Genomic DNA, 25,248 nt, shown 5'->3' with positions numbered 1-25,248 from the left:
GGTTATGTACATCAATAATTCTTGCATCTTAAACCTCTCGAATACTTGGAGATGAGCCACTTGCCGGTGGCTCTTGGGACGTGGAGTTGCGACCGCGTAGACTGAGGTTGCCGATGCGCTGAACAAGATTGCTTCCAACTGCATCAACCGCTCCTTTGGGAGCAAGCAGGGTCGGTCCTTGCGCGGCTGCCTCTTGCACCCTGAATAAGCGAATTCCGGTACCATTCCACACACCCACCGTTCCTGGTGTGGCTCCTGCGGCTGTACCGACGACCATCTCGCTGGAGAAGATGAATCCCCACAGGAGAGACTCATACCAACCCATCGAGAGGGCGGACCATTCAAATGATTGAACCCTAGTCGGGGTTGGCTCTGAGATGATACCCTTGACCTGGGGCTCTTCGGCAAAGGACGGAAGGTTCGTGATCAAAGTACGGGCTTCGGGGCTGGATGTAGTTTGCAGTGCTGCATCGGGGATATGAGGCGCGATGGCGGAGATGATGGTGAGAATGGTGTGTAGAGGCAGTTCCGGAAGCCAGGACTCGAGCTATTATTAAAAACGTCAGCGAAAATACTCAGAATGGAAGGACGGCAATTAGTGCCACTCCTAAAACTTACCCAACTAACAGTGGGCGTGAAAGCCGAAGAATATGACAAGAATAAAGCAGACATGCTAGTTTGACTAGTCATACTGTTTTGGCGCGAGAACGACGGCTGTCCGGCAGGCTTCTTGCCGCGGGCCTTTTCGGACATCCCGCGCAGCTGCGAGCTGGTCTCGTCGGTCGTGGATGCAATTGAGGGCCTGCGTGATGTTTGTGCTGATGGTGAAGACTGAGAAGGTGTGTGTGGTCCTTCATCGTCAGAGTCATCTTCGCCGATCGCAAAGGCACTGTTCTCTTCCGGGATTTGGGTAAGAGGCGACCGAGCACCCGAAGGAAGATGGAGATCCTCCTCAGATTGCGAAAGAGTTGGGCTTGCAGGTGTGTCGCTAGGGGCCGCTCCGGCCTTCCACCTCTCCTTCTGACGCTCAATCTCTTGTTGGCCACTTTCTAGCGTGAATTGTCGTACGGCCTCGAAGCGCTGCTTGTACTTCAAGATTGCATAAACAAGGTACGAATTTTCTGGAATCGTCAGAGCTGCTGACACACACGTGGAAAAATATGAAATAAGGAAACATACCTGTGAAGTTGTGCTCAAGAATTGCATTTATAAAGTCCAAGAGCGCTGCAAGAAGCGTGTGGTTTGTCTCGTTCGCCAACAAGAAGCTGGGGGTAGACATTGAAGAGAAGAATTGGATGACCTTGGAACTGGCACTGGGTGAGATGCGTTTGATGTGAGGGGCCACATTGTTGAGAATCATCAAGAGAGCTGGATAAACAGTATCGAGCTTTCCTTTGCTGGTTGCCATGAGGGTGTGGATAGACTAATGGATATGGTTAGCAGATTATTTCAACCTTCAAGAATGGGAAACAACGAACAATAATCAGGAAGTCGGCATAAGAGCCTCGGAATTTGACCAGTCTGATAGATTGTGGCAAGGTCTCCTGAGCTTCGAACTTCATGTTGAGACTTTCACAAAACGTCGCCTCTGCACTCATTGTCTGAAGAATGAATATGCACAAGCGCACCACGCCCTGCTTTGAAGGATCGGTTCTGTACTCCATGGCATAGAAGACGCAAAGGATAATGAAGTCATGGGATCGGTTGGAATCGATAATGAATGATCTGAAGCGCTTGTTGCATTGCAGAGTCTCCCAGAACAGAACCAGAATTTCTGGGGCCCATTTCACCGATCTTTGGCTGCCAGGAAGATATGAAGCAGTGGCTTGCATAGGCTGGTTCAAAATCTTAGTCATACCATCCACCAGAAACTGGAAGTCTTGGGGTCTATGTAATCTTCCATAGTAATGACGATAGTAGTTCTTTGGCGGGGACCCGCGACCATCCTCAGGAATAGGGTACAGGAGGAGAACCAGGAGAAGCTGCAGGCAGTATATTACCATGATCTGCTTGGGATCTTTCCAAACCACATGGTCGTATGGAACTCTCCATGATGCAGGGTTGTATTTCATAGCCGTATTCAGAAGAGAGCAGAGTAGGGTCAAAACAGATTGCTTATCTTGGCAAGTGGTGATGTAGGTAATCGCTTTCACGCCTTGAACCGGGAGGGTGTTTGACGGTAGGTACATAGCTTTGCCGGTCATGGTGAGGAGAAGTCGGAGAATCTCACATCGGTTACTTTCCAAGGTTTTGTTGGATCCCATTGTTGTGTTGCAGCCGACACCACTCTGCCATATCGAGTACGATATCTTGCTCTTCGCCGTTGGGAGAACTGGAATGGTGAAATCCGCAAAAAACAGCAAATCAAAGAGTGTGTCAATCAGCTCCTCGGCGAGCGGCTTCACCTCCTCGTATTCCTCCGAACGGGGGGAATCCCCATCTTGTTGGTCTTCCAGCCCAGCCTCGTCAAAGAGGACCTCGCCAGCTATCTGAGCCTGTCTGGTTTTCTTCTTGCGGCGTGTCCAGAAGAACTTCTCCTCCCATCCTTCGAGATGATCGGCTTCGTAGACAAAGGGGAGGAGTCGAGTAAGGACGCGGATACAGTTGAGCGCATCGCGCTCGGGGGCCAGGTCTGGATCTGGGAACGAAGGGTGATTCTTGAGGACTATTAGACGCGAGGAGACTGATAGGAGTAGGGTTTCGAAGTTGGAGAGGGCATTGTCTCGCGTTCGACGGATATCGGCGGGGGTAAATAAGCTGAAGACATCTTCGGTGGATTCAGGGAGCTCCCAAAACTGCCATCATAGTCAGTCACAATGTCTCTCGTACAGAAGTAGAGCGCATAAGATCAGCTTGAGATAGAAATGACGTACTCTTGTCCAGTAGGGGTCATCTGCGGGGATCTCCTTCTCCTCAGAGAGGCGGAAGATACCCTGCTTGAAGACCAGCTTGGACTCCGATGCCCCCATTTTTTGGAATATTGATTTCTCACAGCCTGCGAGTCATGCAGTTGGAATCGCTAGGAAGGTCCACGGTTGAAGAAGGAAGGTAGGCGTCCAAACCGAGAGTGTTCAAGTTGGTTGTTGGTTCGTGTTTGCGGAGTTGGGGGACACATGAGAGATCTGCCGAGCCGCCCAGGCGGCGCCGGGCACCACTCGTAGTATTACTGCTACTACTTAGGTAGGTACTGTACTCCAACGCTGACGAGGGAAAATTAGGTAGTACCTACTGATAGCCACGAGACCTTCAAATGATTTAGAGTGGGCTATGAATATCCTCTATGGATGTCATCCCAGGTTAGGGTTGAATGGTACATACTACTTGCGGGCTTGTTTATTTTAACTGCCTGGGTTCAAGTCTGCGTCGAACGATGTTTACTAGTAGATTCATTACTAGTTTGGAGGTAACAACACTAGTGGTGGTAGTAGTAGTAGTAGTAGTAGTAGTAGTAGAGTAGTAGTAGTATATCTTAACTAGGAAAATTTCGGCTCACGGACAACTGGATGGCTACAACCCTCACTGTTGAATTGGCACATGCTTTAGAATTATTGTTGTTGATTATGGAGCGCTAATGAACCCTGACCTATTCTACAAACTCCTATCCACGCAGCCGATGAGAAGAAAAAAGAAGAAAACAGATATGAAAGCAACGGCATGAAATTCAGACATCACAGAGTGCCATTGCTTGCAGACAACCGTCTGCTGCGCTCGTAGAGCCATTTGTTGCTCAGTCCCAGGCTTTGACGTTTGCCGGCAAGAGGAGAAGGGGTGCTCGGGGCCATCGTCGATTCTCCAAAAGAGGTTCCTAGGGAGATTCCAAGGGAAGTGCCGAAAGAGTTGCCGAAGGAGTTGTTGAACGAGTTGCTACGAGCAAGAGGGGAAGACGACCCAAAGCTCTGTCTCCGGCCACCACCTGCTCCACTCTCGTTTACGACATTCTTGTGGAAAAGCGGACTCGATGCTGGTGAGAAGGGGCCTGACGAGACTCGTCGCCCAGACAATCCAGGGTTTGTGGAGAGCGGAGAAGAGGGACTGTGACCGGATGCGCTCGCGGGGCTGCCTTTGCGCGAGGTAGACACTCGGTACCGCGGAGGAGTCACATATGTTGTCCCTGGTGTCGCAGGCGGTGTTGCGTTAGGGTCCATACCCAGAAGTGCCCGCTGAGTAGGTGTGAGGGGGATATCGGAGAAGTCGTCGTTGGATCGCAAGAGGGGCCACAGCGCGAAGCCGACGTTGATAAGAAGATAAAGCTGTAGAAGTGACAGCGGGAGGTAGTTGTACACGGAATTAGGGTCGGCGCTGACAAGTAGACGCGAGCTAGAGTGAAATCTGTCAGAATCTCCACCCCCATGGCAATGTATAACTCCCTTGACTTACTAGGTCTGGAAGAGATCCCCGAATATCCAGGTCGCGGTCAAAACGCCGCCGTTCCACAGGAGCTTCCTCAGGTTCTTATCGCCAAAAGTTGAGGCTTCTTGCCGTCTCACGATCTCGTTGAGCTGAGGATGGCGCCATTTTCCCGGGGTGCCCGACGCTGAACCAGGAGCCACAACAGGCGTAGCGGGTTTGGGAGTCGAGGGTAGAAATTGGGAGGCCATTTATGAAGTGGTCGGTCGAAAATGGGGAAAATAAGGTCAAGAAGAGCAGGTTGAATTGAGACGAAACGGTGAAGCAGCGCAATGGCTATCTATTCCGAGCAAAAAAGACTGTAAGCCCTTGTCAATGGGTACTCCATCGTTGTGGTAGCTTGGATGGGCACGAGACTTACCTTTCGCGGAAATGAGATTGGACTTACCTTGACTTACCTTTGTTGGGCGTAATTGGGGAGGGGGTAAAAATCAGTAGAGACACATGGGCATTGATATCTGCCGTTGCCCCTTGTCTGGAAAGGAGGGGTGGGATTCAAATGGTCATTGCTCAGGAGGGACTCTGTTGTGATCGCAAGTGGCTGGAACGACTCGAAAAGCCGCCGCACACGCGAATTTAGACGCCCGGCGTTCCAGTTGACCCGGACCCGAACACGCCGCACGCGCCACAACCCCTCAACGTCATAGCTATAATCCGGGGCGTGGTCTGTCATCAATCGGATTGTTTGCATTGTCACTTGCACTTGCACTTGCACTTCAAGCACTTGCACTTATCCGGGTCATTTTACCCTGTCAATAAAATGGCGGATCAAGCGTCACTCATTGAACAGGTGGATTCCGCACTGTCAAATGTGTTGGCTGATTGGAACATATACTCTACCCTCTTCGCCGGCCTTCTCGGTGCCTTCGCTCTCTATTCGCTCTTTTCTTCCCGGGACCCCGACGTTCATCCATTTCTCCTCGCTCGTCAGTCCACTGCATCTCCCATTAGAAACTCCGGTGAATCCGCAACATACCGCTGCTTGGAGACTCCATATGGCTTCCCGCTTCGATCTGGATTGAATGTCAAGGATCCCGGTACTCCCAAGTATACCGCCGGTCGACGGGGTGATTTGCGTGATATTTGGAAGGCCGCCTTGCGCGGATCTTTGAACCCTGATGGATCTGCATCTGGCAAGCAGGGAAAGATCTTCACCGTGCTCGGCAAGAACTCCATCGAACATTCTCTGTCTCAAGTCACCCAGGAAATGAATGTAGTTGGAAAGGAGCTGCAGAAGTCTGATGCCAAAACCGTCGCTGTTTGTCTTACTGATTCTGTCGAGTTACTTGCGTCTATCTTTGGTAAATACCCGATGATGATTTATTCTAAACTATGTGCTAACATCTGAATGATTCAGCTGGTTCGTTCTATGGATATAAGACTGTCATTGTGCCCCACAACTTGCCGGCGGAGACTCTGTCTGCACACTTACAAGCCTGCAAGGCTGATGCCCTGATTGCCGAGGCTGGCTCACTCGACCTGTCTATCGTCGCCACAGGTAACAAGCAGCTTGACCTCGTCGTCTGGGTCGCGAAGTATGGCAACCGTCATATGGACTGGCACGATGTTCCTGAGGAGGTCAAGGGTACTTTGAACGCTGTTGTCTGGCACGAGCTTGTTGAAGAGCACAAGGACCTGGCAGGCCTGGATGTTCCCGAGTACGATCCAACCACACCGGCTCCTGCTGTAAATACCGTGTGGCCGTCCTCCTCTACGTCCGGTCAATTTATCGATTTCCGGTCAGAGGTATGTTATTGTTATTCTTCCTATAAAGTCCAGCAATGTTGTTGCTCACAATTCTATCGCAGAACTTGATTGCTGGTCTCGCGGCCTTGGGCTCTGCGCTCCCTCGTAACCAACGCTTCACCCCGTCGGATCTCGTTCTGTCCATCGACTCCCTCTCTCGCTCCTATCCCCTGCTACAGATCATGAACGCACTCTACTGCAACGCCTCCATCGCCCTTAACTCAGTTGCCGGCGAAAATGTCGATTTCGCTCTTGCCACCCTTGGAATTTCCCCTACTGTAATCATCGCATCCTCCCACACCATGTCCGATTATCATGAGCGTGTCATGAAGCCTCATACTGGACCGGTTTCTTCCCTTGGTCGCTGGGTGCAGGCACGAACCTTGGATGGTGGCAACATGCCTTCGAAGAACATTCTCAGCCAAATTAGTCGAGTCGGCCCAACCGCCGAATTATCCCTGGACAACTTGCGCTTGCTGTGTATCTCCCACCGTGTTGATGCCGATCCCTCTGTTCGCCTCACCTCGGAGCAGCTAACCGAACTCCGTATCTTCACCGATGCTCGCATTGTATATGCGCTGACTGGGCCTGGCATCGCGGGTGCCATTGCCCAAACAAATATTTTTGACTACAGGTGCCTTAGTGGACCTGCCCACTTCGGCGCTCCACTGAGTAGCACTGAAATCACACTGACCGATGTCTCTGAGAACGAAGGGTCGGACGAGTTGCCTGAAGGCCAGGTAAGCTCACGATATCTCTCATATCCGTACCGTCTGTCTGTGATATGTCTAATCTCCTCGTTATTCTAGCTTACTGTCGCTGGTCCCGCTGTGGTTGATGGCAAAACTACTTTGCCCACCCGTGTCCGTATCAGCAACGACAACACAGTGGAATTGAGTTAAATTCACTTGGCATCGAGGGGACATTGTACCTTCGGAATTTGCATTTTCTTTCAATCCATGCTGTGTAGAAATCATTGGTGGATTGCCATTTGACAATTAGCAATATCAGTTCAGGATTCGAAATATTTCATCAGCGCCCAGCGGGGATTCATTTAACAAAAGCGCCAGTGGCGATGCTCAATTCAAGTCGATATTTTCCATTTTATGAAATACAAGACCAACTCCAAAGAGTTTGGAATGAAGGTAATATACATGCTTTTAAAGCCAAAACAACCCGTACAAAAATGCAACTCTCGCTCCTTTATTCCTTGAGCGCAGCCTGGAAGGTGTCATAGCTGAATGGACGTCTCGCGCCCTCAGCAGAGTATTTAGCCATCTGCTCCTCGAGTGCGGCCTTGACCTTGGCAAGCTTGGACGTAAGAGACGAGTGCAGCTCCTTGTCAAGAGCAATGCCATGGACCAAGAGACTCAATCGAAGTCCATTGTAAATCGGGACAGTCTCCTGAAGCCACTTCTCTTGGTCCCCGATATTTTCACTAGCAGGGGCAGTTTCATTTCGGGACAAAAGCTTGGAATGGACCAGCTTCCGGGCAGCGCTGATGACTTCATTGGTTTCGTCCTTGCCACCAAACTCGTTAATCGCCCGGGAAGCGGCGAGCTCCAGCAAAGTGCCAGTGACAAAAGGTTGAGCCAGAGGGTCACTGGTCGGTGCAGGCTTCCAGTTCTGGTCCACGTAGCGGTCTGCCTCAATCAATTCGATCGCCTGCTTCGCAAACCCCATGGCCTTCTTCACCTCTCCGCCTTTGTATTCCGCCTTCTGGGCAATAGTGTGCAGTTCAAAGAACAAGCGTCTGTTCAGGTCGATTCCTCGTAGTGGCAGGCCGGTGCGGCTTTGTTGTTTGGCGCATTGAAGCATGACAGAAAGCTTGTTAGACTTGTTGGTCACACGAATTAGGTGCTCCCACTGGTTGGAATTGAGAACATAGCCGGCCGATCCCAGGCCGCTCATGAAGGGAACGAGGTTCTTGTAATCTTTGGCAGCCTCCATAAGCTTGAGAACCTTCAGAGCCTCCTTTTTGGTTGGCAGATCGGTGAGCTTCATGGGTCGCAAAGTGAACTGCTCATTCTCGCCGATGCTGACAGTGATGGGTTCGTGAATCAGTCTTTGCGCATGCTTTTCTTGGAACATGCTTCTCCGTTGCCGCCTGGGAAGACCGTAAGGAATAAAAAGTTGTTGTCGGAATCGGTCAAGGGCCTGGTCCAATTCGGCGGAGGAGGTCGGGGTGAAAGTGGGCACAGCTGTATATCGGAAAAATCAACCATTAGAAAATGGACGAGAGCCAATTGCAAACTCAAGGATCAATAGCCTACCTGATCCAGAATAATTGCGGACTTGCGAAAAGGCCATCGACTGGCCGAGGGTGCCCGGCCAGCGAAAGAGCCTACCCATGGCAGTTTGCGCCATGATGGAGGGGATGTGAATAATTCGAGAGACGATGTAGCGAGGCTTTGGTCAATTAATTCACAGTAGCAAAGAACAGTCACTCAACAGACTGTTTTCAATGGCCAGCAAAACGCGGATGCGCGAGAAAGAGGAGGCGGAGAAGAATCTCGACGGGACCAAGTCGAGGCTTGGCGGAAATTCTGCCGATCCGCGCCAAAACTCAACGCCGACTTTGTCAACTCTCTCAGCAACATCACGACCATGGCGGCCTTACCAACAATGCGGCAGCTGGGCTGTCTGAGAGCTTTGCTCAAGACCCAGGAGGCTGTTCAGCCGCAAATTGGTCGTCGATTCATCTCGTCCATCTACTCGCAGCGCCCCGAGCGCGTTCCTCTCCCTCCGAACCTCCCCAAGCAATTCCTATCACAATTACCTGAGCGCATGCAGCCGGAAAATGGTGTGTATTTGGTCGTTCAAACGATCCGTCAGGTTCGTCTTTGCTAATCGTGTCATCCAATTCCAGGCCCCAAGCCTGTCAAGGTCTACCCTCCGCCCCGTCTGCTCGCACCGCCTGCAAGGATCCAGTCGCCAGTGTTACCGATTCGCAAATGACAGTTCTCGATCCGAAGGGAGACCGCAAGGCTCTGTTTGATTACCGACGAAACGCTCGCAGTGTCAAGCCCGGCGACATTGTCCGAGTTACCTTCAAGAACGGCGACCCTTTCAACGGCGTCGTCCTGAGCATCAAGCTGCGCGGCATCGACACCTCCGTCTTGCTGCGGAATGAGCTCACCCGTGTTGGTGTCGAGATGTCCGTTAAGATCTTCAACCCCAACATTCAGAGTGTCGAAATCGTCCAGCGTGCCATGCGCAAGCCTCGCCGCGCCAGACTGTTCTACATGCGGTATGTCGATCTTCCAATCTACCTAACCTATACATTAGTCTTTATTATGGTACTAATTCGCTTATGTAGGTCCCGCAAGCACGACCGCCGCAGTGTCGAGAATGTTGTGGCTGCTTACATTCGCCAGAAGAGGGCCTTCCTGGGTGGAAACAAGCGGTAATTGGACAAAGACTAAGCGTGGTCTCTTTTGCATATCCAATGGTGTACTATTATCTGTCTATATTAAACAAATCTGTTTTTCATCGTCTCATGACTTGCTCTTTTTGGTATCTGGTTTCCACGGTACGCGCATGCATGTAAAACATAATATCTATTGCGATTGATCGATACAACGGAACCTTGGAATGGGATCCCTATCAATTCATGTTCTTGGTGGGTGAGTGGAAATGATATATTGACAATTCTATAATATTTTAGGCATGTACAGTTCGTTCTTGTCGGTCACCAGGACACGCAGTGTGGAAAGGCCGGCATTACACAGTGATTCGACGAGCCCTGAGATACTCATAATCAGGCATGGAATCTCTCACGGCCTTCTCAATCATCTGAGCAACCTCCTCGCCAAACTCGACCTTCCACTTGGCCGCTTCAGCGTCAATGTCAATGCTCACGGGTGCCTTGTCCTTGACGATACCCCTTAGAGTCTTCCAGGGTCGAGAGCATAATCGAGGCAGCACGGCGATGCATATCACGCTGCTGTTGATCAACATCTGGCTCGGGAGAAGCCCAAATATCGGATTTCTTCTGCTCATTCTGGCCACCCCACTCAAACTGCAGAGCACTCTTGTCTAGGCCGGTTTGCTCGCAAAGTTTGTACACGATCTCTGGGCTGTGGATGAGATCGTGAGCATCTACCACAGGTGGTGCAACTGACACATCCGGCTGCTCCAGGCACCAGTCGTACAGCATACGAGACCAGTGCATGGTCATGTTCGTCAACGACGAACCCTTGATCCCATCCTCATCCATGTACCCTTCCTTGGCAATCTTCACCATCGCGCGGTACATCGATGGCCAGGAAAGAGCTGGGTGGCGGATAATGAAAGCATATTGCCAAGACTGCATATACTCATCGGACAAGATGGTCTCGTTGCCTGGAGACCAACTGCTCGGGCCGTAGGCCTCAGGCATATCCGACCGGAGCTCTTTGAAAAACTCGTGGTCCTCACAACCAGTCCTCATCTTATGAAGGGCAGCCGGGTTAAAGAACCAGAATGCATGTTCCTTGGCAAACATGGCCTTGTTGTTTTTCTGCGCCACCGAAGACTCATCTTCGAGGGCCTCCAGACATCCCTGGAAACCCTTCTTCACGGATTGCTTATCCTCTTGAGACCATTGCTCGGGTGATTTGGCCAAATGTCCGTTTTGGGCCGCAGATGAGAATGCGGGATAGAAGAAGTACCCGCCCTTTGGGCTGGAGTGAAACTGGGGTTGATTTTGAATGTTTAAAATCTTCAACAGAAGATTGGAAGCGGTGCGGGGCACCGAGATGAGTAGTAAACGGCGAGGGGTGGCGGGACTAGTGCTGGCCGCTGGGGGGGGTATCGGAGATAGCCATGGTCGAGGAAATGGATGGTATAGGGCTATGTAGAATAAGCTTAATTGGGCTGGGAGCAATGAGCGAGCGTGAAAATGACTACACTCTGGGGGCTGATGGCGTGATTATATAGTACGAGTATACTCGATCCATCAAAACTTGTCAAAATCAGCCTGCAGCTCCTAGTTTTCTGTGCAGTTTTACTAGGGCCCTAGCGCACTCGTCGCATTTACTGTTAGTAGGAATGACACATTTCGGTCTTTGACGGCGTGGATTAAGCCCGACGCGGTGGAGAAAGGGGTGTGCCGTCTTGGCTTTTGACTGGACTTCTGCATGTTGATCTTCACCTTCAAGAGATTACTTGGAGGGGGGTAACTGAGTAAAACATCTCGGCACTCGGACAGTCGGCCTTCCGACTAGAAACGATCGTGTGATGGGCTTACGATTATGGATGCCCGCTTCAACATGGATGTAACCGAGCCTGCATGTACCCAGGGCTTGTTGAGTATTCAAGCATCTTGGGGCCGAAATCCACAGCATGTCTGGTCCAATTAGGATGAGTTCAAGCGGATGACATTTTACCCAGCCCTTTCAATACAGTTTCAAGAAACAGGGCTATTCAAAGCAACCTTTGTGGAAACCTTGGAGCTCGGCAGACTCCGTATGGAGTAGAAGTCGGACTTATCATATTTCGGCCTAACTAAGCCCCGTTAGAGGCGTCTCCATGTGGAGTCAATTGATTCCTGGCAGGTGACCATACATAGGTTTTGAGCTTTTATTGGAGCACTTTACTTGAAGTCCACAGGCGAGTGACCATTGCGAGAAATATGTCAAGAAGAGATAGCTCTGTCACCCAAAACTGCGAAACAGAAAGAATATGGATGAGTAATTACAAGAGAATGGTCGTATTGAAAGCACCAATTAGTATCTGCAAGAGATAACTATTTCAAGAGAGGACATGGGCTTTGGAGATCACACTCACAATGGTATATGCATCAATTTTAGTCGACGACTGTGTGGGCCGCAAAGGCTGCTTTCGGCGTCGCTGTGGATGCTGTATAAGTCTGGCGTGAGACGAGCTCTTTAGGTGAGGCTTGGTATCGGTCACTGCACTTTTTCGTGGATGTTGCCGTGAAAATCGTGGTTTCGATATCAGTGAAAAGTCATTGGAGGCCATGATCGAAGCACCGCATTTGGTGTGCTGGGAAAGAAATCATAAATTAGATCCCAACTTCTATGAGTATCATATTTACCCTGCTACAATTTGGGGACTTACGGTGGATACCCAAAAAAAGGCCCTTTTGGTCTTATTATTCCCACTGAACACTCCGTGAGGGAGAAACAGATCGTTTCGATGATTGCCAATGCTAATATTTGAAGGGGTGAACCATGCCGATAGTGAATCTACGACAAGGGAAGTCAATTACCTTATAGCCAAACTGAATCTCCAAGTCTTTTTGCTGGTTCAATGAGATATCGTTGAAAATAAATTTATTATTGAGTAGGAGAAACCTTGGGATACTCAAAGTTAAATGCTCATAGAATAATTAATTCCTGATACTAGTACTTACGCGCTACTTATTTTCTCTCAGTGCTAGCATCATATTTGGTCCTTTTATAATAAAAGCATCCCTTCAAATACCCAAAATGCTCTATAAGTTCTTCTGTGCCAGGCTTTTGTGTTTCCAGAACTAGCTGGCAGATCCGTATAGCTGGTCAGTTGACCCTGTCTACTCGCACTACTACAGTCAGTCTATCTGAAATACCAAATATGCTATGCTTTGGTTCAAACTTTGAATATCAGAAAGAAGCACCAAATGTTTCTTTTCTTATTTTTATTTTTTTGTTATTGATCTCTTCATTCCCAGCCACCCATTCCCTCCGCCATTCACGTGATCGTCCTGCACCGGAAAAGTGCAGCACGATCGATTCAGCAGCTCCACAACTTCTCAGTCCAACACAGCGTGATTGTCAATCTTATTGGTGCACAATGGCAGCGGAGGGAGATCTGGGGGATTTGTTGGCCAAGGTGCTCCCCACCGGTGCCCAGATCACCGTCCGTCATGTTTCATCCACTCCCGCCCCTTCGGCAGCTTTGTTCGCAGCTGCACCGGGCCAGACTACAGAGGCAACTTTCTGCGAAAATCATTTCCTGTCGGTCTCAATTGACGCACCGAAGGGTTATGGGGAGCATGAAGGTGCGGAGATTATTGTCTTTGGCATGGAGGTGCTGGTCTATACCACGACCCACCTGACGACTATCTTCGTTTCCAAGGCGGACTCAACGGGCTTACTGCACTTGCTTAAGCTTCCCCATAAGGTATCAGTGCTGCGACTGGTCACAAACACATTTCTATCATATCTGGCACGCACACATCAGCGACCGGGGGTCCGATTGGTGATCTCTTTGTTCGCACGCGCCCAAAACCAGTATCTCTTCCCAGGTAGCATCGAGAACGCCGAAAAGCATGTCCTTGATGACCGCGGCCTTATCAAGTGGTGGTGCCGGTCAGCCGATACAATTCTCCGTGAGCATGAGCCTGAGTCCGTCTCCCAGGACTCCAAGCAACAGAGTGAAATGGGTGAAGCAGCCAAGGCATCTGCGACAGCTTATTTGATTGTCCCCGGGTGTGATCGCTTTGAAACCCGTACTTTCTTCCCAGCAACTGCCAAATCGGACCCTCAGGACCGTCCACGATGGTTGAGTAGCTATCCTCTCAAGCAAATGGTTCATAACCCCTCGGCTCCACCGCGATGCTTGATTCCCCGGCTTCCAGACGATCCCAAAACGCGCTTCCTGATCGATCTGGATGATGAGCTACCCGAGCCAGCGGAGGGTGAGAGTGAGGGTGCCGCCCCTCAAAATACTGGCCTGTGGCGAAGCGTTCGGTCTTTGGACCAGTTCTGGGAGATGATGTCTTTCCGGCAAGAGTGTTCGGCCGGCCGTTTAGTTGGATTCCTATGGCTTGTTATCAACCCTCCTGGCCTGATGAACTCGACAACTATGGCCAGTTGTTCACGCAGTACATTATCAGAACCAACTATTTCCACCGTTCCGGATATTCCCAACCCCTCCTTTGGTGATGTCTCGGTCCAAGAAGCCCCTGAGCAGTCAAAGACGGACAATACATCGCCGAATGAACCCACAGAGCCGACGCCTTCGGAAGATTTACTCGAAGTCCCAGAAGGATTGCCGTCCTCCTTTGACCGGCCTTCGACGTCACAATTCACCGACGAAAATCCATTCTACTGGCCCGAAGCCGGACGTGGACAAGTCATTTTAAGCGATGCCGACTACAAAATTATGATGGATGGCGTTTTAGATAATCTCTACAACGAGAAAGAAATTGTCACCAGCACCAAAGAATACATCGACCAGGTGGCATCTCTTGCCGACCAGCTTACATGGGGCAAGCAGGTTGTGGGCACCCACTCTCCTGAAAAGACCAATGGTGAGACGGCAGCGACAAACAACATTCTCGATAGCGGCCTCATCCGCAAGCGAAAGAAGTCAGAAAGTCAAGGCACCAACATCGATGGTAATGCATTGCAGCCAAGTGAGTCAGATGGAGTCATCGCTGCTCCATCTCAGCCAGCTCCTGTGAATGTGCTCAATGCAGGTTTGGTACGAAAGAAGAAGAAGACGTGAGATTACGATATGAACTTTGGGTTTTAATTTGGAATTTTGGAGTTTCTGGGGTATGGAGGGAAGCTTTTTTGCATCTGGCTGGAATGGGGAGATTTCTGTTATTCGTTCGATCTAAAAAACGCTGTTCAAATCAATATTCTCTCTATGAATCACGTTGGGCTGGTTTACAGCGGGATCTTGTACTATATTGGACATGTGTATGATGTCCCTCGGTGTATTGTAAGCAGCAAGGGAGTATAAAATCAGAGTCACGGTATTTCGAAATAAGTGCAATTGATAATAACATAGGAATAAATAAAATGAAGGCCATGGAGAAGAAGACTCGGACCAATGAATATAAAAACAAACAAAAGGTGTTGATAGCCTCGTGTTACCTGAAGGCGGCGGCCCGGCAAAAAAGAAATCCGCCGTATCCGAGCTGATCAGCTCGTAGACCTCTCCACCAACCCAACGGAAGTTGGACTTTCTCTCTATCCTCGTCCACGATCCTAGAATGTGCGCCTTGCCGGCACCCTCCCTCCATCTTTCATGCTAGTGCCGACCTTGCCGTTCCTCCAATCGCCCACCGATGGCGCTGTGTCCGTGTCCGTCGCGGCGGGCTGGATTGGTCTGATCTGGTACATCGCCGTGTTGGCCGTGTGCGCGTTGGGCTATTTCCAGATGTATGCCCTCTACCCCGATGCTCAATTCCCGCTTGTCTCTAGTTCATGAAAGGGTGACTAGACCACTAGCTAACCCCTCATTCGACATTGCAGATGGAGACACTTCTTGCGCCGACCGCGCCGTTCCCGTCTGGCGTCCGATCCCAATGCTCCCCATGTCACCGCGATTCGTCCTGTTAAGGGCCTTGAGCCACATCTTTACGATTGTCTCGCAGCGACATTTCAACAGCAATATCCGCGCGACAAGTTGACCGTCTGCCTCTGCGTCGAGTCACGGAAGGACCCAGCCTACCTGCTCTCTGTAAGCTGATCACCGATTTCCCAGATGTCGACGCGGGAGTCTATATTGAGGAGGAAGATCCCCTCTTGCAGGGCAGCGAGTCTGGTTCATATGCACTTGGACCGAATCCCAAGGTCCGGAACATGAGTCGGGCCTACCGTGAAGCAAAGGGTGATATCATTTGGATTATCGATTGCAATGTCTGGGTTGGGAAGGGAGTCTGCGCCCGGATGGTGGATAAATTATGTGGAACTGGAGCTACCCCCGGCCAGAAATACAAGTTTGTGCATCACCTGCCTCTGGCCGTGGATGTGACGGGGGAAAGCAATGTTCAGGAGCAACGACAAGCGCTCTTGGATGCTCGTCCCGAGGCCACGGAAGCCGAGATCGCCTTATCCTCTAGCCGGCCAGAAGACGGGCTGGCAAGTATGCTTGCTACCGGAGGCGGTCGTCTGGAGGAGCTGTTTCTCTCATCCGCCCACGCGAAGATGTACACCGCCATAAACACTGTTCTCGTCGCACCGTGCATTGTGGGTAAATCGAACATGTTCCGCCGTTCCCACTTGGACTATCTTACCTCTTCATCGACTGCCCAGCCCGAGCCCCGCTATCCTGGCATCGACTACTTCTCTGAAAATATCTGCGAAGACCACCTCATCGGGGATCTTTTATGGCGCCGAAAGGTGCGTGAGGAAAAAGAGCTCGGTGAGCACTGGGGCAAACACGCCATGGTCTTCGGAGACCTGGCAATACAACCTGTCGCAAACATGAGTGTCCGTGGATATATTGCGCGTCGAATTCGATGGCTTCGCGTTCGCAAATTCACCGTCTTGCTCGCAACACTTGTCGAGCCTGGCACCGAGTCATTTGTTTGCTCTATGTACGGCGCTTGGGGCGTCACGACCGCATTGGCACCGTACATGGAGCGCAAAGGAATAGAGCTTGGCTTGAACTTGTCCACTTGGTCCGCATTCTTTGCCTTTTTTACGTTGGGAATGGCGTTCTGGATTCTAGTCGATTGGACCCTCTACGTTAAATTACACTCTGCCAAAGCGATCGAATTGGATGATAACACGCCTTGTTTTGCACGGCCCGTTCAAGGCCGCTCTCAAACGACCCGTCGCACTTTCCTGCAGTGGTTTGCCAGTTGGTTAGGCCGAGAAATTCTCGCGTTGCCCATCTGGCTCATTGCTGTGTACGGCGGTGTGACTGTTGTCTGGCGGGATCGGCGTTTCAAGGTTGGATTTGATGCCAAGGTTAGGGAAATTGATACCGACGCTGTCTCGCCACAAAATATGGACGGCAAGGTGAGAAAAGTCCGACGTGATTGATACATGATGTTTTTATAGACAGGCGTCCGGTTGACTGGTCTTGGGCTGTAGAATATTGCACGCATACTTTTAGGCCCAAACAAAAATAGAATTTTGCATTTACCGGCATTTCCAAGCTAAATTTCCAAGGTTCTCAAGAAAATAAAAGAAGGTTCCACGTCCTCATTAGAAACGAAGTAAGATAGAATATTTTTGAACCAGCTGAAAACAACCAGTCCTTGTCTATTGATATTGCCAAATTTTGAGAAGAATGTAATCCGTGAACCAACTTAACACAGAAGTTCATTTATGCAGAGCTCTCGCCCTCCTTGGCACCACTCTCCAGGCCAGCAGACTTCTCCGAGCTGAGAAGCCACTCAACAACCTGTCTGCCTGCAGACATTTCACCAACCGACTGCTGGCCCTCGCCCTCACCCTGGGCCTCACCTTCATCTCCGCCAATGGTCATCTCAATCTCCTGGTCTCCGTTCTCGTTCTCCTCGACAACCTCCGCAGAGGCAGACCAAGCAGCGCGCTCAGCCAAGAACACGGCATCGTGGCCGGCATCGTTCTTGATAGCGACGTCCGCACCAGCTTCGACAAGAGCCTTGACACATTCCAGGTGCGTGTTCAAGGCAGCCCAGTGCAGCGGTGTGTTGCCGGAGTGGTTAGTGTGGTTGATGAAAGTCGTGCGCTGGGCGACACCTCCAGCGGAGAGCTTTTGGAGAAGAAAGCTGAGAATTTCTAGTACTAGAGTCAGCACGACGTATAATCTATATATCATGCGTGCATACAGTGTGTATGTATGAACACTCGAGGAAATGGATTAAAGGGCATTCAACATACCAATGTTGCCATTAGCGGCAGGGAAATGCAACACGCAAGATCCAGTGCCTCCCTCGCTCTCGTCCTCCATGTCGATGGCAGATGCGACGATCTGAGCCTCGGAGCAGCTATGTTGAGATGCAAGACTGGCGACATCGGCCGTCAAGGCCTCCAGATCGCCTGCGCGGGCATCGTAGATGAGATCATCAATAGACTCGGTAGGAAGTGCGATGGGCACAGTAGGCTTGGGCTTTGAATCAGAGGAAGCCATGGTGAAAGAAACCTTAGCTAGATCTGTTTTTCTATTCCGGGTCCTTCTTCGTGGAAAGTGGTTCGTTGATTCTTTTTCTGCCGCCACAGACAAGAATTCAATATGCGCTAGTGGGTTGTTAGTAGATGAATTGGAAGATAAGCCAGTGAATGGGTGTAAAAGACAAGTCGGGAGAAATGAAATGGAGAGTAGTGAGATCTGAGTCAAGGGTTCACAGCCCAATCATGCAAGTATTGTCATCAATCGCGAGGATCCCCGCGATTGCAGGAGTATGATAAGAGCACTGATCGGTGATGCATTGGATTTGCCATTCTACCACACTCTGACCGGGGTTGGGCTTGAAAGAAATAATAACACGCATGCTTTGAATATAACGGACACAAAGCCACAAATCGTACCTTTTGTGATTGACGCAATCTGGAGATTTCTTGAATTTGTGAAGTCTTCCCTCGCCGCAGAAACTTTGATATCGGTCTGCACGTGACTTGATGGCGGGGTTGCCCGTTTAGGGCGGGCCATCTATAAAATTTAAAAGCTTGTCATTAATGGTTTCTTGTCGGGTCCAGTGCAATATATCTGATCATAAACTAGCATAACTCATTAAAGTATCTCTTAAGTGGATATTAGAGGCACAAGGTCGGGCCATGAGATCATCTCGAGCAGAAAGTGTCAAGGCTATTTTTGTTACAGGAATTCTATGTGTATATGCAACCAATTAGATTTTGTGCTAAATATTAATGTTACAAATGCGAAAAAAGCAGCATAAGCCTTTGAGCCTCGGCAAAACTGCCTCTATTCGCATGCCAGAAAACCCAAGAATGCGCAAACGCCGCCAAACCCCACGCCCTGTGTGGAAGGTATCAAAAGCCCCATGATGCGAATGGTGTGTATGAGTAGAAGCAGAGGTGATAAGAGTAGCAAGCCAAACGAATCAATCCCGTAGCCATGCTCTGCGCTTCTCTTCCTTCTTTTCCCTTCGCTTTTCCTTGAACATCTTCAGCTCCTGCTTGCTGAGCTTCTTAGCGCTTCGCTCCGCCCGCAAACTCCGCCCGTCATGGTTGTTGGCCGCAGCGTCAACGTCGAAGAACGCATTCATTTGTCGGAAGGACTTGTTATCCTGGCTGTGGTTCTCCGAATTGATTGATCCAGCTTGCCAACGACCAGTAAAACGATTGAATGTACCGGCAGCACCATACGCGGCAGTCGGATCAGCCGCGGGACCACCAGTTTCTTGTGCTTGTACTTCATACTGCTGCGCATAGGACGCGGTCGGGTCGTAGTCACCGTGGATGGCGGGATTGTAGCCACCAAGCACGGGCGCCTTTTTCTCCGAAGGTTCTTCGGGGGCTGGAGCTCCTTCGGTGGGCACGCGAGGATTCTCCCATTGTGACAATCCAGTGATTCGGTTGAAAAAATAGTATGCCTGGTTGTTGGCATCCCACACGGGTTCCCAGCCATCGTCCTCGCCTTGGCCGGGCGGCGCTTCATTGGGGAGGGGTGGAGGGACTTCGTCGGGCAAGGGAGGCGCGGATGTATCTTCATTTTTGGCTTCTTCTTGGTCGTCGTTTTCTAACTCCTCCTCGTCTTCCTCCTGTTCCGGGGTATCCTGGTCGTCGTTATCGTGGTCTTTCGTTGCTGTTATCTGCGTCTCGGATTTCTGCTCGACGACGGCCTGCGGCGGCGACGGCACTGGAGAAGTGCCGGCGCGCTCCTCCGCAGCAGTCGCGGTATCCTGTAAAGCTTCCGACATCCTAGGTAGCGGTCAACACACACCTGGGCACCTCTTGAGTGAGAACTAGGAGATGCACAGGTTCGGGAGCGTTGCTGCATGGGGAGGCGGTTAATGTTCCAAACCAATGGGCGGCGCCCAAATCCTCACCGCCCTGGCGCAAGGCTCAAGACGTACGAGTTGGATAATAGTTGCATAAGATTCAAGCTGTAGAAATTTTCAATTTTGACTATAGACTTGAGAAAAAATGCCATGTCATTTCTTGATAGATACAGTAGACTAAATTAGAACCCGAAATGTGACTCGGGATGGGTGTCAAGGTTCTTCAAAAAGGTTGGTCTGGAGGGCTAGCACTGCGGCATTAACTACTACTACTAATCCTGGAACCCACGCGAGTATATATATCGACAACAGCCACTGGCATCCATGGATTGTAAGGCCATCTTGGATGTACACCTGCCAACAGGCTCAGGATCACCTGGGCAGACATCCCAACTATTTGTATTACCTGAGCATTCATTTACAATTTTTCTAAGCCCAGATCAAAAGTATTTTAATGAAATTTGTAAATAGTGCACCTGGGCATGCCCGTGAAATCATACTAGTAGTAAAAAATAATGTACTCCAGGACTACCACAATGTTTGATGATCGCCAGGGCACCAGGGTACTTGGGAGCAACTTTAACAACTTCGAAAAATCCAAGCCTTTCTCATTATAAACCATGGAAGCCATATAATTCCGATCTGGACTACTTCATAAATTCTTGGTTTAAGAGAATCATGATTGCCGGACAGAATAATTTCAAGTGAACTGTGAACTATCCAGAATTGCATACTACGTCTATATTTACCTCGAGAACGAAATTATTGACTGAACTATGCAAGATACTACCAAGTACTAAGATAGCTGTAAATGATTGAACAACTTAGCGCTCAAATAAATTGGCCTTTGCCAGTCGAGAATTGCAAAAACTTCTACCATTCCGCTGGAAAGGACAAAACCTGATTTGCATGTACATAGTAGTAGAACCATACATATGCTCGACTAGACAACTATGTATCAGGGTAGGGGATCAAGTAGAGGCAAACCGGAACAGGGGTCTCGGATTGTCAGTCCATGTATGGACCAAGGAAAAGAATTCCGGAATATGAACGCTACTCTCTTGTAACACTTGGTACTGCGGATTAGGGCTGAGGATATTACCTGCGACGGAGGCTAACAATCCTCAATCTATTGTTGTGACTCTGGATCTCACATAGTCCGGCCTGGGCCTCTGAAGAGACGTAATTAAGCAGCGTTGCGGTGCTCAATTCTTCCTTGTGGCCCAAGGGTGTGAAACAATGAAGGGAGGACGGGAAAGACATCCCTATGGCTGAAGCCCGGCAAGTGGGTGATGGGCGTGCTCCCTTGCAGCAAGATTAACCATGCGTCACCACCCTCCACAATGTTTTGGGGTACTTTCGCTGAGTAGCACGCTTCTGACCACTCTCTGGCTTGTAGGGCCCGGTTACATGCCTTAGTTCCCGAGAGCCTGCAGGGTCATCGCGGAGGAGACCACCAGCGGATGCCTCCCTGCGGGGGCTGGGTCAGGAACAGGGCCCAAATGATCTACTCAATAAGGTACCTGATTCAAAATTAAGAACCATTGGCTATTCGGGGAAACTCCCTTGTTCGATACTATCCAATGAGAGATATGTTTTGGATGATCCAACATAATTTCAAAACTAACAGGCAACACTATCATCGGTCTAAATCAATGGGGAAAAAATACCGAATCAGAATATTGATAAACAAACAAGCAAAGCTAAAGTGTTGATGGTTCTAGAGTTCTCGAACAGGCCGGAGCGCAAGAATGCCAGGCCAAATGACCCGGCGCGTGAAGAGAGTCTAACAGGCTTCGTAGATCCATACCAGGAGGCCCTGAAAGTGGAGTGATCCTCCCTTCCCTTTCCTTACCGATCGCATTCCGAGGAGGAGATTACGATGGAGGAAGTAAACAGGCTCTAAGTGAATGAATTAAGGAGCCCACATACCACCACTGAAATGTATAAAAGCGTCTTCCTTCAGCGCCCAACTATTCCTTTCTTCATCACGCATCACTCTCTTTAACTATCTCTTTCTGAGCAGTCTTCTCTTCTTTCTCAAGAAAATCATATCTTCCGAGAACACCTTTCGTTCAAACCCAACCCCACCGACATAATGCAGTTCACTCTCTCCGCTGTTCTGGCCCTCGCTGCCACCGCTTATGCCCTTCCTCCCTCCGGCCCCTCTGCTGGCGGTGTTGGTAACGCCAACGGCGTCGGCAACAAGGGCAACACCAACGTCCGCTTCCCTGTCCCCGATAACATGACTGTCAAGCAGGCCCAGGCCAAGTGCGGTGACCAGGCTCAGCTCTCTTGCTGCAACAAGGCCACCTACGCCGGTGACACCACCGACGTCAACTCTGGCATCCTTGCTGGCACCCTCGGCAACCTGATCGGTGCTGGATCCGGCTCCGACGGTCTCGGTCTCTTCGACCAGTGCTCCAAGCTGGATCTCCAGATCCCCATCCTCATTGCCATCCCCATCCAGGATCTGGTCAACCAGAAGTGCAAGCAGAACATTGCCTGCTGCCAGAACTCTCCCTCCAGCGCCGTAAGTTTCACCCATTTCTACTCATTGATTGCCACGTCTAACATTTCAACAGAACTCCGACCTCGTCGGTGTCGGCCTGCCCTGCGTCGCCCTTGGCTCCATCATCTAAGTGGTTTACCATGTTTTCTGGCATTGTGCGAGAAGCATTGGTCTCTACGTCGGCCCTGGTCACCCTTCTGGGTATCAGGTTTTCGGCACGAGCGCTAAAGTGAGCTGTTATCGATTCTCGGGGAAGTAAAGTCGGAGGTGCTGGCATTTGTTTGGAATAGTTAGGCGATCTGATCTTTTCGCGCCCGTGTATCATTAGTTGTGTCGTGTGGCACCCCTCGGAGAAAGAAGACTGTTTTCCTTTTTTATGCTTGTGTTTGGCATGATGCTTCTGCTTCTTGTTTTGGTGCATTGGAACCGGATTAGCTGCAGTCTATCCCGGTATTCTTTCGCATATATATCTTTAATCCATTAGATTTGCTCTAGATTCCTTCATGATCAGCAGCAATTCCCCAGTAGACTTTATTTTCCTCTTAATTGGAGTTGAAATCACCTCCCTGGATCACTGCATCTTCAAAACAGCCATTCATCTACCAGCTCTCTTTTAACTTAACTTTCAGTCTGGAACTATACTCAGGTGAAAGATCCAATTCGACATCAAATAAGACTTGTAGTTCTGCAAGCTTATCTCTTGCCTGTGCCACTTTTCAATACACAATATGGCAGTCAGGTCCGAACCTGGGCTGGTAGCTCTTCAGACCTAAAGAGGGAGGGGTGTGGAGCCTCTGACTAGTTATATACTAAATCGCAACTAAGGTTCCTCGGCGACGGGTAAAAAGTGGTCCCATTGGTGGCCATATATGACTATTTTTGTTGACTTGGACAGCCTCGTTTCTCTACCGTCCAGCTGTTGATCTATTTACAAACTCCTTATTTAATCAATTTTAATATCACTAGGTTCTTCCCACACCTTCGCTAGTCCAGATCCCAATATCCCGCCCTCCACCAATTCCATGAGCCTCCAGCCATTTTTCCTCATCCTTCTCCGAAACCAAACACTCCTTGTCTGCCAAGCTCGAAGCATCTACGTCGATCCACCTGGGAGATGCTGGGGGACGCAGCGTCTTCATAGACACTGGTGATCGAGGTAGTTTGAAACTATACGTCTTTCGAAAGAGGCCAGTCATCGAACGACGTAATTTGGAACCTTTCTTCCCGCTCTCCTTCTCCACCCCGACATTATCACTGCTCTTCTCTTCTCGCTGGCGCTTCAAGTAGCCATTTTTGAAATATTTGCTCTCATCCAACACCATCTTCTCTCCCGTCTCGAGGGGAGCCTGCAACTTTCTGGGTGGTGTATCGAACGGTGACTGAACGGTGTCGAGCTTGAGAATTGGATACTCGGGTCTCGACAAGGCTCTTGCGGCCCTGTTATTCGCATCATCTAGAAGCTGCCCGTTGTCGAAAAGATTTTGCATCTGAATGCTCAGGTTCAACTGCGCGGGAGTCATTTGTTGATGTTGAATCGGGGAGTCGGCGGTCGGAAACGTGGGCTCGTGGGCGGAGTGGTGGACAGCTGTCGAAGCTGACGCCATGCTTTCAGCTCGAGCAAGGGAGATTGTATTTGAGGAAATTTTGATTAAGTCGTTGTAGTCGTCTTCCAGACGTTGTGGTTTGTTATTTGTGGAGAGTCTGCGGGAGAGCTTGTTATCGCGTACGCAACGAGCAACAGAAGAGATGAAGCCCATGATTGATGTTGGAGGATTGATCTCTTTTTGTACTTGAGATTGAGGGTTTTTCGGGGTGCTGGGACGTGGGGGGTAGTATAGCTGATAAACTAAATCGCTGGGGCTGGGGCAAGGGGTGTCTTGGGCTGGGATTGCTGCATTGTACGTGCAGTACGTCTTTAGTACAGAACTTACGGTAGAGATTAGGCATGTACTAGATATGTGGGAAGGTACTTTGAATGTGAGAGATGTTGTACAGATTTGCTAGCCATTGAATATAGAATGATGGGATCGTGTTGCGCTAATGGTTGTTGTGAAACGGTCGGCGTTCAGTCTGAAGGTGGATTTGTTTGAGCCAAAGTGATGCACGAGGCGGACTTGCGTTGAGCACCAATCAATCAATCAGGCTATTCTACATTCTAACAGTTCCCCAAGTACTCGTACTTTCCCCGAAGTGAATGTACTTGGGTACTCGAAAAAAACGCATCTACTCTGTACATCTGTTGTACAAAGAAGTGACAAGGCGGCACATCCATCAACATGATCTCATGCATCACCGTGGCAGACGCATTAAAGCTCCCATGATCGGAGCTTGCAGTGATCCACCCTAAAGCTGCGAAGTTGATCAAGACAAGCCCAATCGCGAGGGCCGGAGGACCGCATTCCCCAGAGGATCTCTCAAGGGCGTATGCAAGGATGCCCCTGGCTGACATGAGCGGCTCGGCGATCCAGATCGCCCTCAGTCACTTGCCTGCGCTATTATCCTGGCATTCACCAGCTATTGTGTTCAAATGCTCGGGCACGGTTGGCGTCGCACTGGACGGTGGAATGCTCGGGCCTGGTCATCGTCGATCTCAGGCACAAGAGAGCTCCACCTAAAGGAATGCCGCGCATGGACCCCAGCCATCGCGTGCGAGTCAATCCCTTGTGGAAATAGCGGTGTCTTGGCCGTACTGAAACATTTAGCATCGTCTGATTAGCTTCGGCGTGTGCATCAGCGTGGATGACATGGCGTGTTGGGCTGGTCTCCGAATAGTTATCCCTTTAAGCTGCACATTTGAAACAGGAAAAGTATAAGAGAGGCTCAGAAAAGATAGATGTGAGAAATAGCTCATTACCTGCTTCGACATGGCGATCATAGCGCACTACGAGTAGCTTCATTTCATCATCATTTTGACTCGAATTGCGCCCAAATGCAACTTGAACCACTTTGGTAAATCTAATTTCACTTG

The 25,248-nt window shown here is 50.0% G+C and overlaps 13 protein-coding genes across 13 annotated transcripts; 5 read left to right on the top strand and 8 right to left on the bottom strand.

The window, feature by feature from the left end:
* Positions 1–28: 28 nt before the first annotated feature.
* On the bottom strand, positions 29–2,969 carry N7509_006245 (Hid1 family protein; the record flags this gene model as incomplete). The annotated part of the gene is made up of 5 exons (XM_056630882.1): positions 29–547; positions 619–1,121; positions 1,180–1,423; positions 1,479–2,795; positions 2,874–2,969. The coding sequence occupies 5 exons, from the start codon at positions 2,967–2,969 to the stop codon at positions 29–31; spliced, it is 2,679 nt and encodes an 892-aa protein (XP_056490184.1).
* A 699-nt stretch (positions 2,970–3,668) lies between these two features.
* Positions 3,669–4,598, bottom strand: N7509_006244 (uncharacterized protein; the record flags this gene model as incomplete). Its single annotated transcript, XM_056630881.1, has 2 exons — positions 3,669–4,317; positions 4,378–4,598. 2 exons carry the CDS (start codon positions 4,596–4,598, stop codon positions 3,669–3,671), a joined length of 870 nt encoding a protein of 289 aa, XP_056490183.1.
* An 89-nt stretch (positions 4,599–4,687) lies between these two features.
* On the bottom strand, positions 4,688–5,098 carry N7509_006243 (uncharacterized protein; the record flags this gene model as incomplete). Its single annotated transcript, XM_056630880.1, has 2 exons — positions 4,688–4,706; positions 4,806–5,098. The coding sequence occupies 2 exons, from the start codon at positions 5,096–5,098 to the stop codon at positions 4,688–4,690; spliced, it is 312 nt and encodes a 103-aa protein (XP_056490182.1).
* A 69-nt stretch (positions 5,099–5,167) lies between these two features.
* Positions 5,168–7,055, top strand: N7509_006242 (uncharacterized protein; the record flags this gene model as incomplete). Its single annotated transcript, XM_056630879.1, has 4 exons — positions 5,168–5,708; positions 5,765–6,153; positions 6,216–6,893; positions 6,963–7,055. 4 exons carry the CDS (start codon positions 5,168–5,170, stop codon positions 7,053–7,055), a joined length of 1,701 nt encoding a protein of 566 aa, XP_056490181.1.
* A 301-nt stretch (positions 7,056–7,356) lies between these two features.
* N7509_006241 (uncharacterized protein) lies at positions 7,357–8,520 on the bottom strand (the record flags this gene model as incomplete). The annotated part of the gene is made up of 2 exons (XM_056630878.1): positions 7,357–8,354; positions 8,427–8,520. The coding sequence occupies 2 exons, from the start codon at positions 8,518–8,520 to the stop codon at positions 7,357–7,359; spliced, it is 1,092 nt and encodes a 363-aa protein (XP_056490180.1).
* Positions 8,521–8,760: 240 nt separating this feature from the next.
* On the top strand, positions 8,761–9,563 carry N7509_006240 (mitochondrial 54S ribosomal protein bL19m; the record flags this gene model as incomplete). Its single annotated transcript, XM_056630877.1, has 3 exons — positions 8,761–8,960; positions 9,023–9,403; positions 9,473–9,563. The coding sequence occupies 3 exons, from the start codon at positions 8,761–8,763 to the stop codon at positions 9,561–9,563; spliced, it is 672 nt and encodes a 223-aa protein (XP_056490179.1).
* Positions 9,564–10,003: 440 nt separating this feature from the next.
* Positions 10,004–11,275, bottom strand: N7509_006239 (uncharacterized protein; the record flags this gene model as incomplete). Its single annotated transcript, XM_056630876.1, has 2 exons — positions 10,004–10,986; positions 11,161–11,275. 2 exons carry the CDS (start codon positions 11,273–11,275, stop codon positions 10,004–10,006), a joined length of 1,098 nt encoding a protein of 365 aa, XP_056490178.1.
* Positions 11,276–12,930: 1,655 nt separating this feature from the next.
* Positions 12,931–14,589, top strand: N7509_006238 (H3 histone acetyltransferase RTT109; the record flags this gene model as incomplete). The annotated part of the gene is made up of 1 exon (XM_056630875.1): positions 12,931–14,589. One exon carries the CDS (start codon positions 12,931–12,933, stop codon positions 14,587–14,589), a length of 1,659 nt encoding a protein of 552 aa, XP_056490177.1.
* Positions 14,590–15,117: 528 nt separating this feature from the next.
* N7509_006237 (putative ceramide glucosyltransferase) lies at positions 15,118–16,862 on the top strand (the record flags this gene model as incomplete). Its single annotated transcript, XM_056630874.1, has 3 exons — positions 15,118–15,251; positions 15,345–15,504; positions 15,558–16,862. The coding sequence occupies 3 exons, from the start codon at positions 15,118–15,120 to the stop codon at positions 16,860–16,862; spliced, it is 1,599 nt and encodes a 532-aa protein (XP_056490176.1).
* Positions 16,863–17,148: 286 nt separating this feature from the next.
* N7509_006236 (ankyrin repeat domain-containing protein) lies at positions 17,149–17,937 on the bottom strand (the record flags this gene model as incomplete). Its single annotated transcript, XM_056630873.1, has 2 exons — positions 17,149–17,585; positions 17,688–17,937. 2 exons carry the CDS (start codon positions 17,935–17,937, stop codon positions 17,149–17,151), a joined length of 687 nt encoding a protein of 228 aa, XP_056490175.1.
* Positions 17,938–18,868: 931 nt separating this feature from the next.
* N7509_006235 (WW domain-containing protein) lies at positions 18,869–19,687 on the bottom strand (the record flags this gene model as incomplete). The annotated part of the gene is made up of 1 exon (XM_056630872.1): positions 18,869–19,687. The coding sequence occupies one exon, from the start codon at positions 19,685–19,687 to the stop codon at positions 18,869–18,871; it is 819 nt and encodes a 272-aa protein (XP_056490174.1).
* A 2,179-nt stretch (positions 19,688–21,866) lies between these two features.
* Positions 21,867–22,410, top strand: N7509_006234 (hydrophobin family protein; the record flags this gene model as incomplete). Its single annotated transcript, XM_056630871.1, has 2 exons — positions 21,867–22,301; positions 22,354–22,410. 2 exons carry the CDS (start codon positions 21,867–21,869, stop codon positions 22,408–22,410), a joined length of 492 nt encoding a protein of 163 aa, XP_056490173.1.
* Positions 22,411–23,242: 832 nt separating this feature from the next.
* Positions 23,243–24,037, bottom strand: N7509_006233 (uncharacterized protein; the record flags this gene model as incomplete). Its single annotated transcript, XM_056630870.1, has 1 exon — positions 23,243–24,037. One exon carries the CDS (start codon positions 24,035–24,037, stop codon positions 23,243–23,245), a length of 795 nt encoding a protein of 264 aa, XP_056490172.1.
* Positions 24,038–25,248: the final 1,211 nt, after the last annotated feature.

The sequence above is a fragment of the Penicillium cosmopolitanum genome (genome assembly GCF_028827165.1).
Source record: "Penicillium cosmopolitanum strain IBT 29677 chromosome Unknown utg000006l:49.0-5199605.0:1.0-5204138.0, whole genome shotgun sequence".
NCBI lineage: Eukaryota > Fungi > Ascomycota > Eurotiomycetes > Eurotiales > Aspergillaceae > Penicillium > Penicillium cosmopolitanum.
The sequence above is the reverse complement of the archived record's forward strand: the minus strand, read 5'-3'. Positions and strand labels throughout refer to the sequence as shown.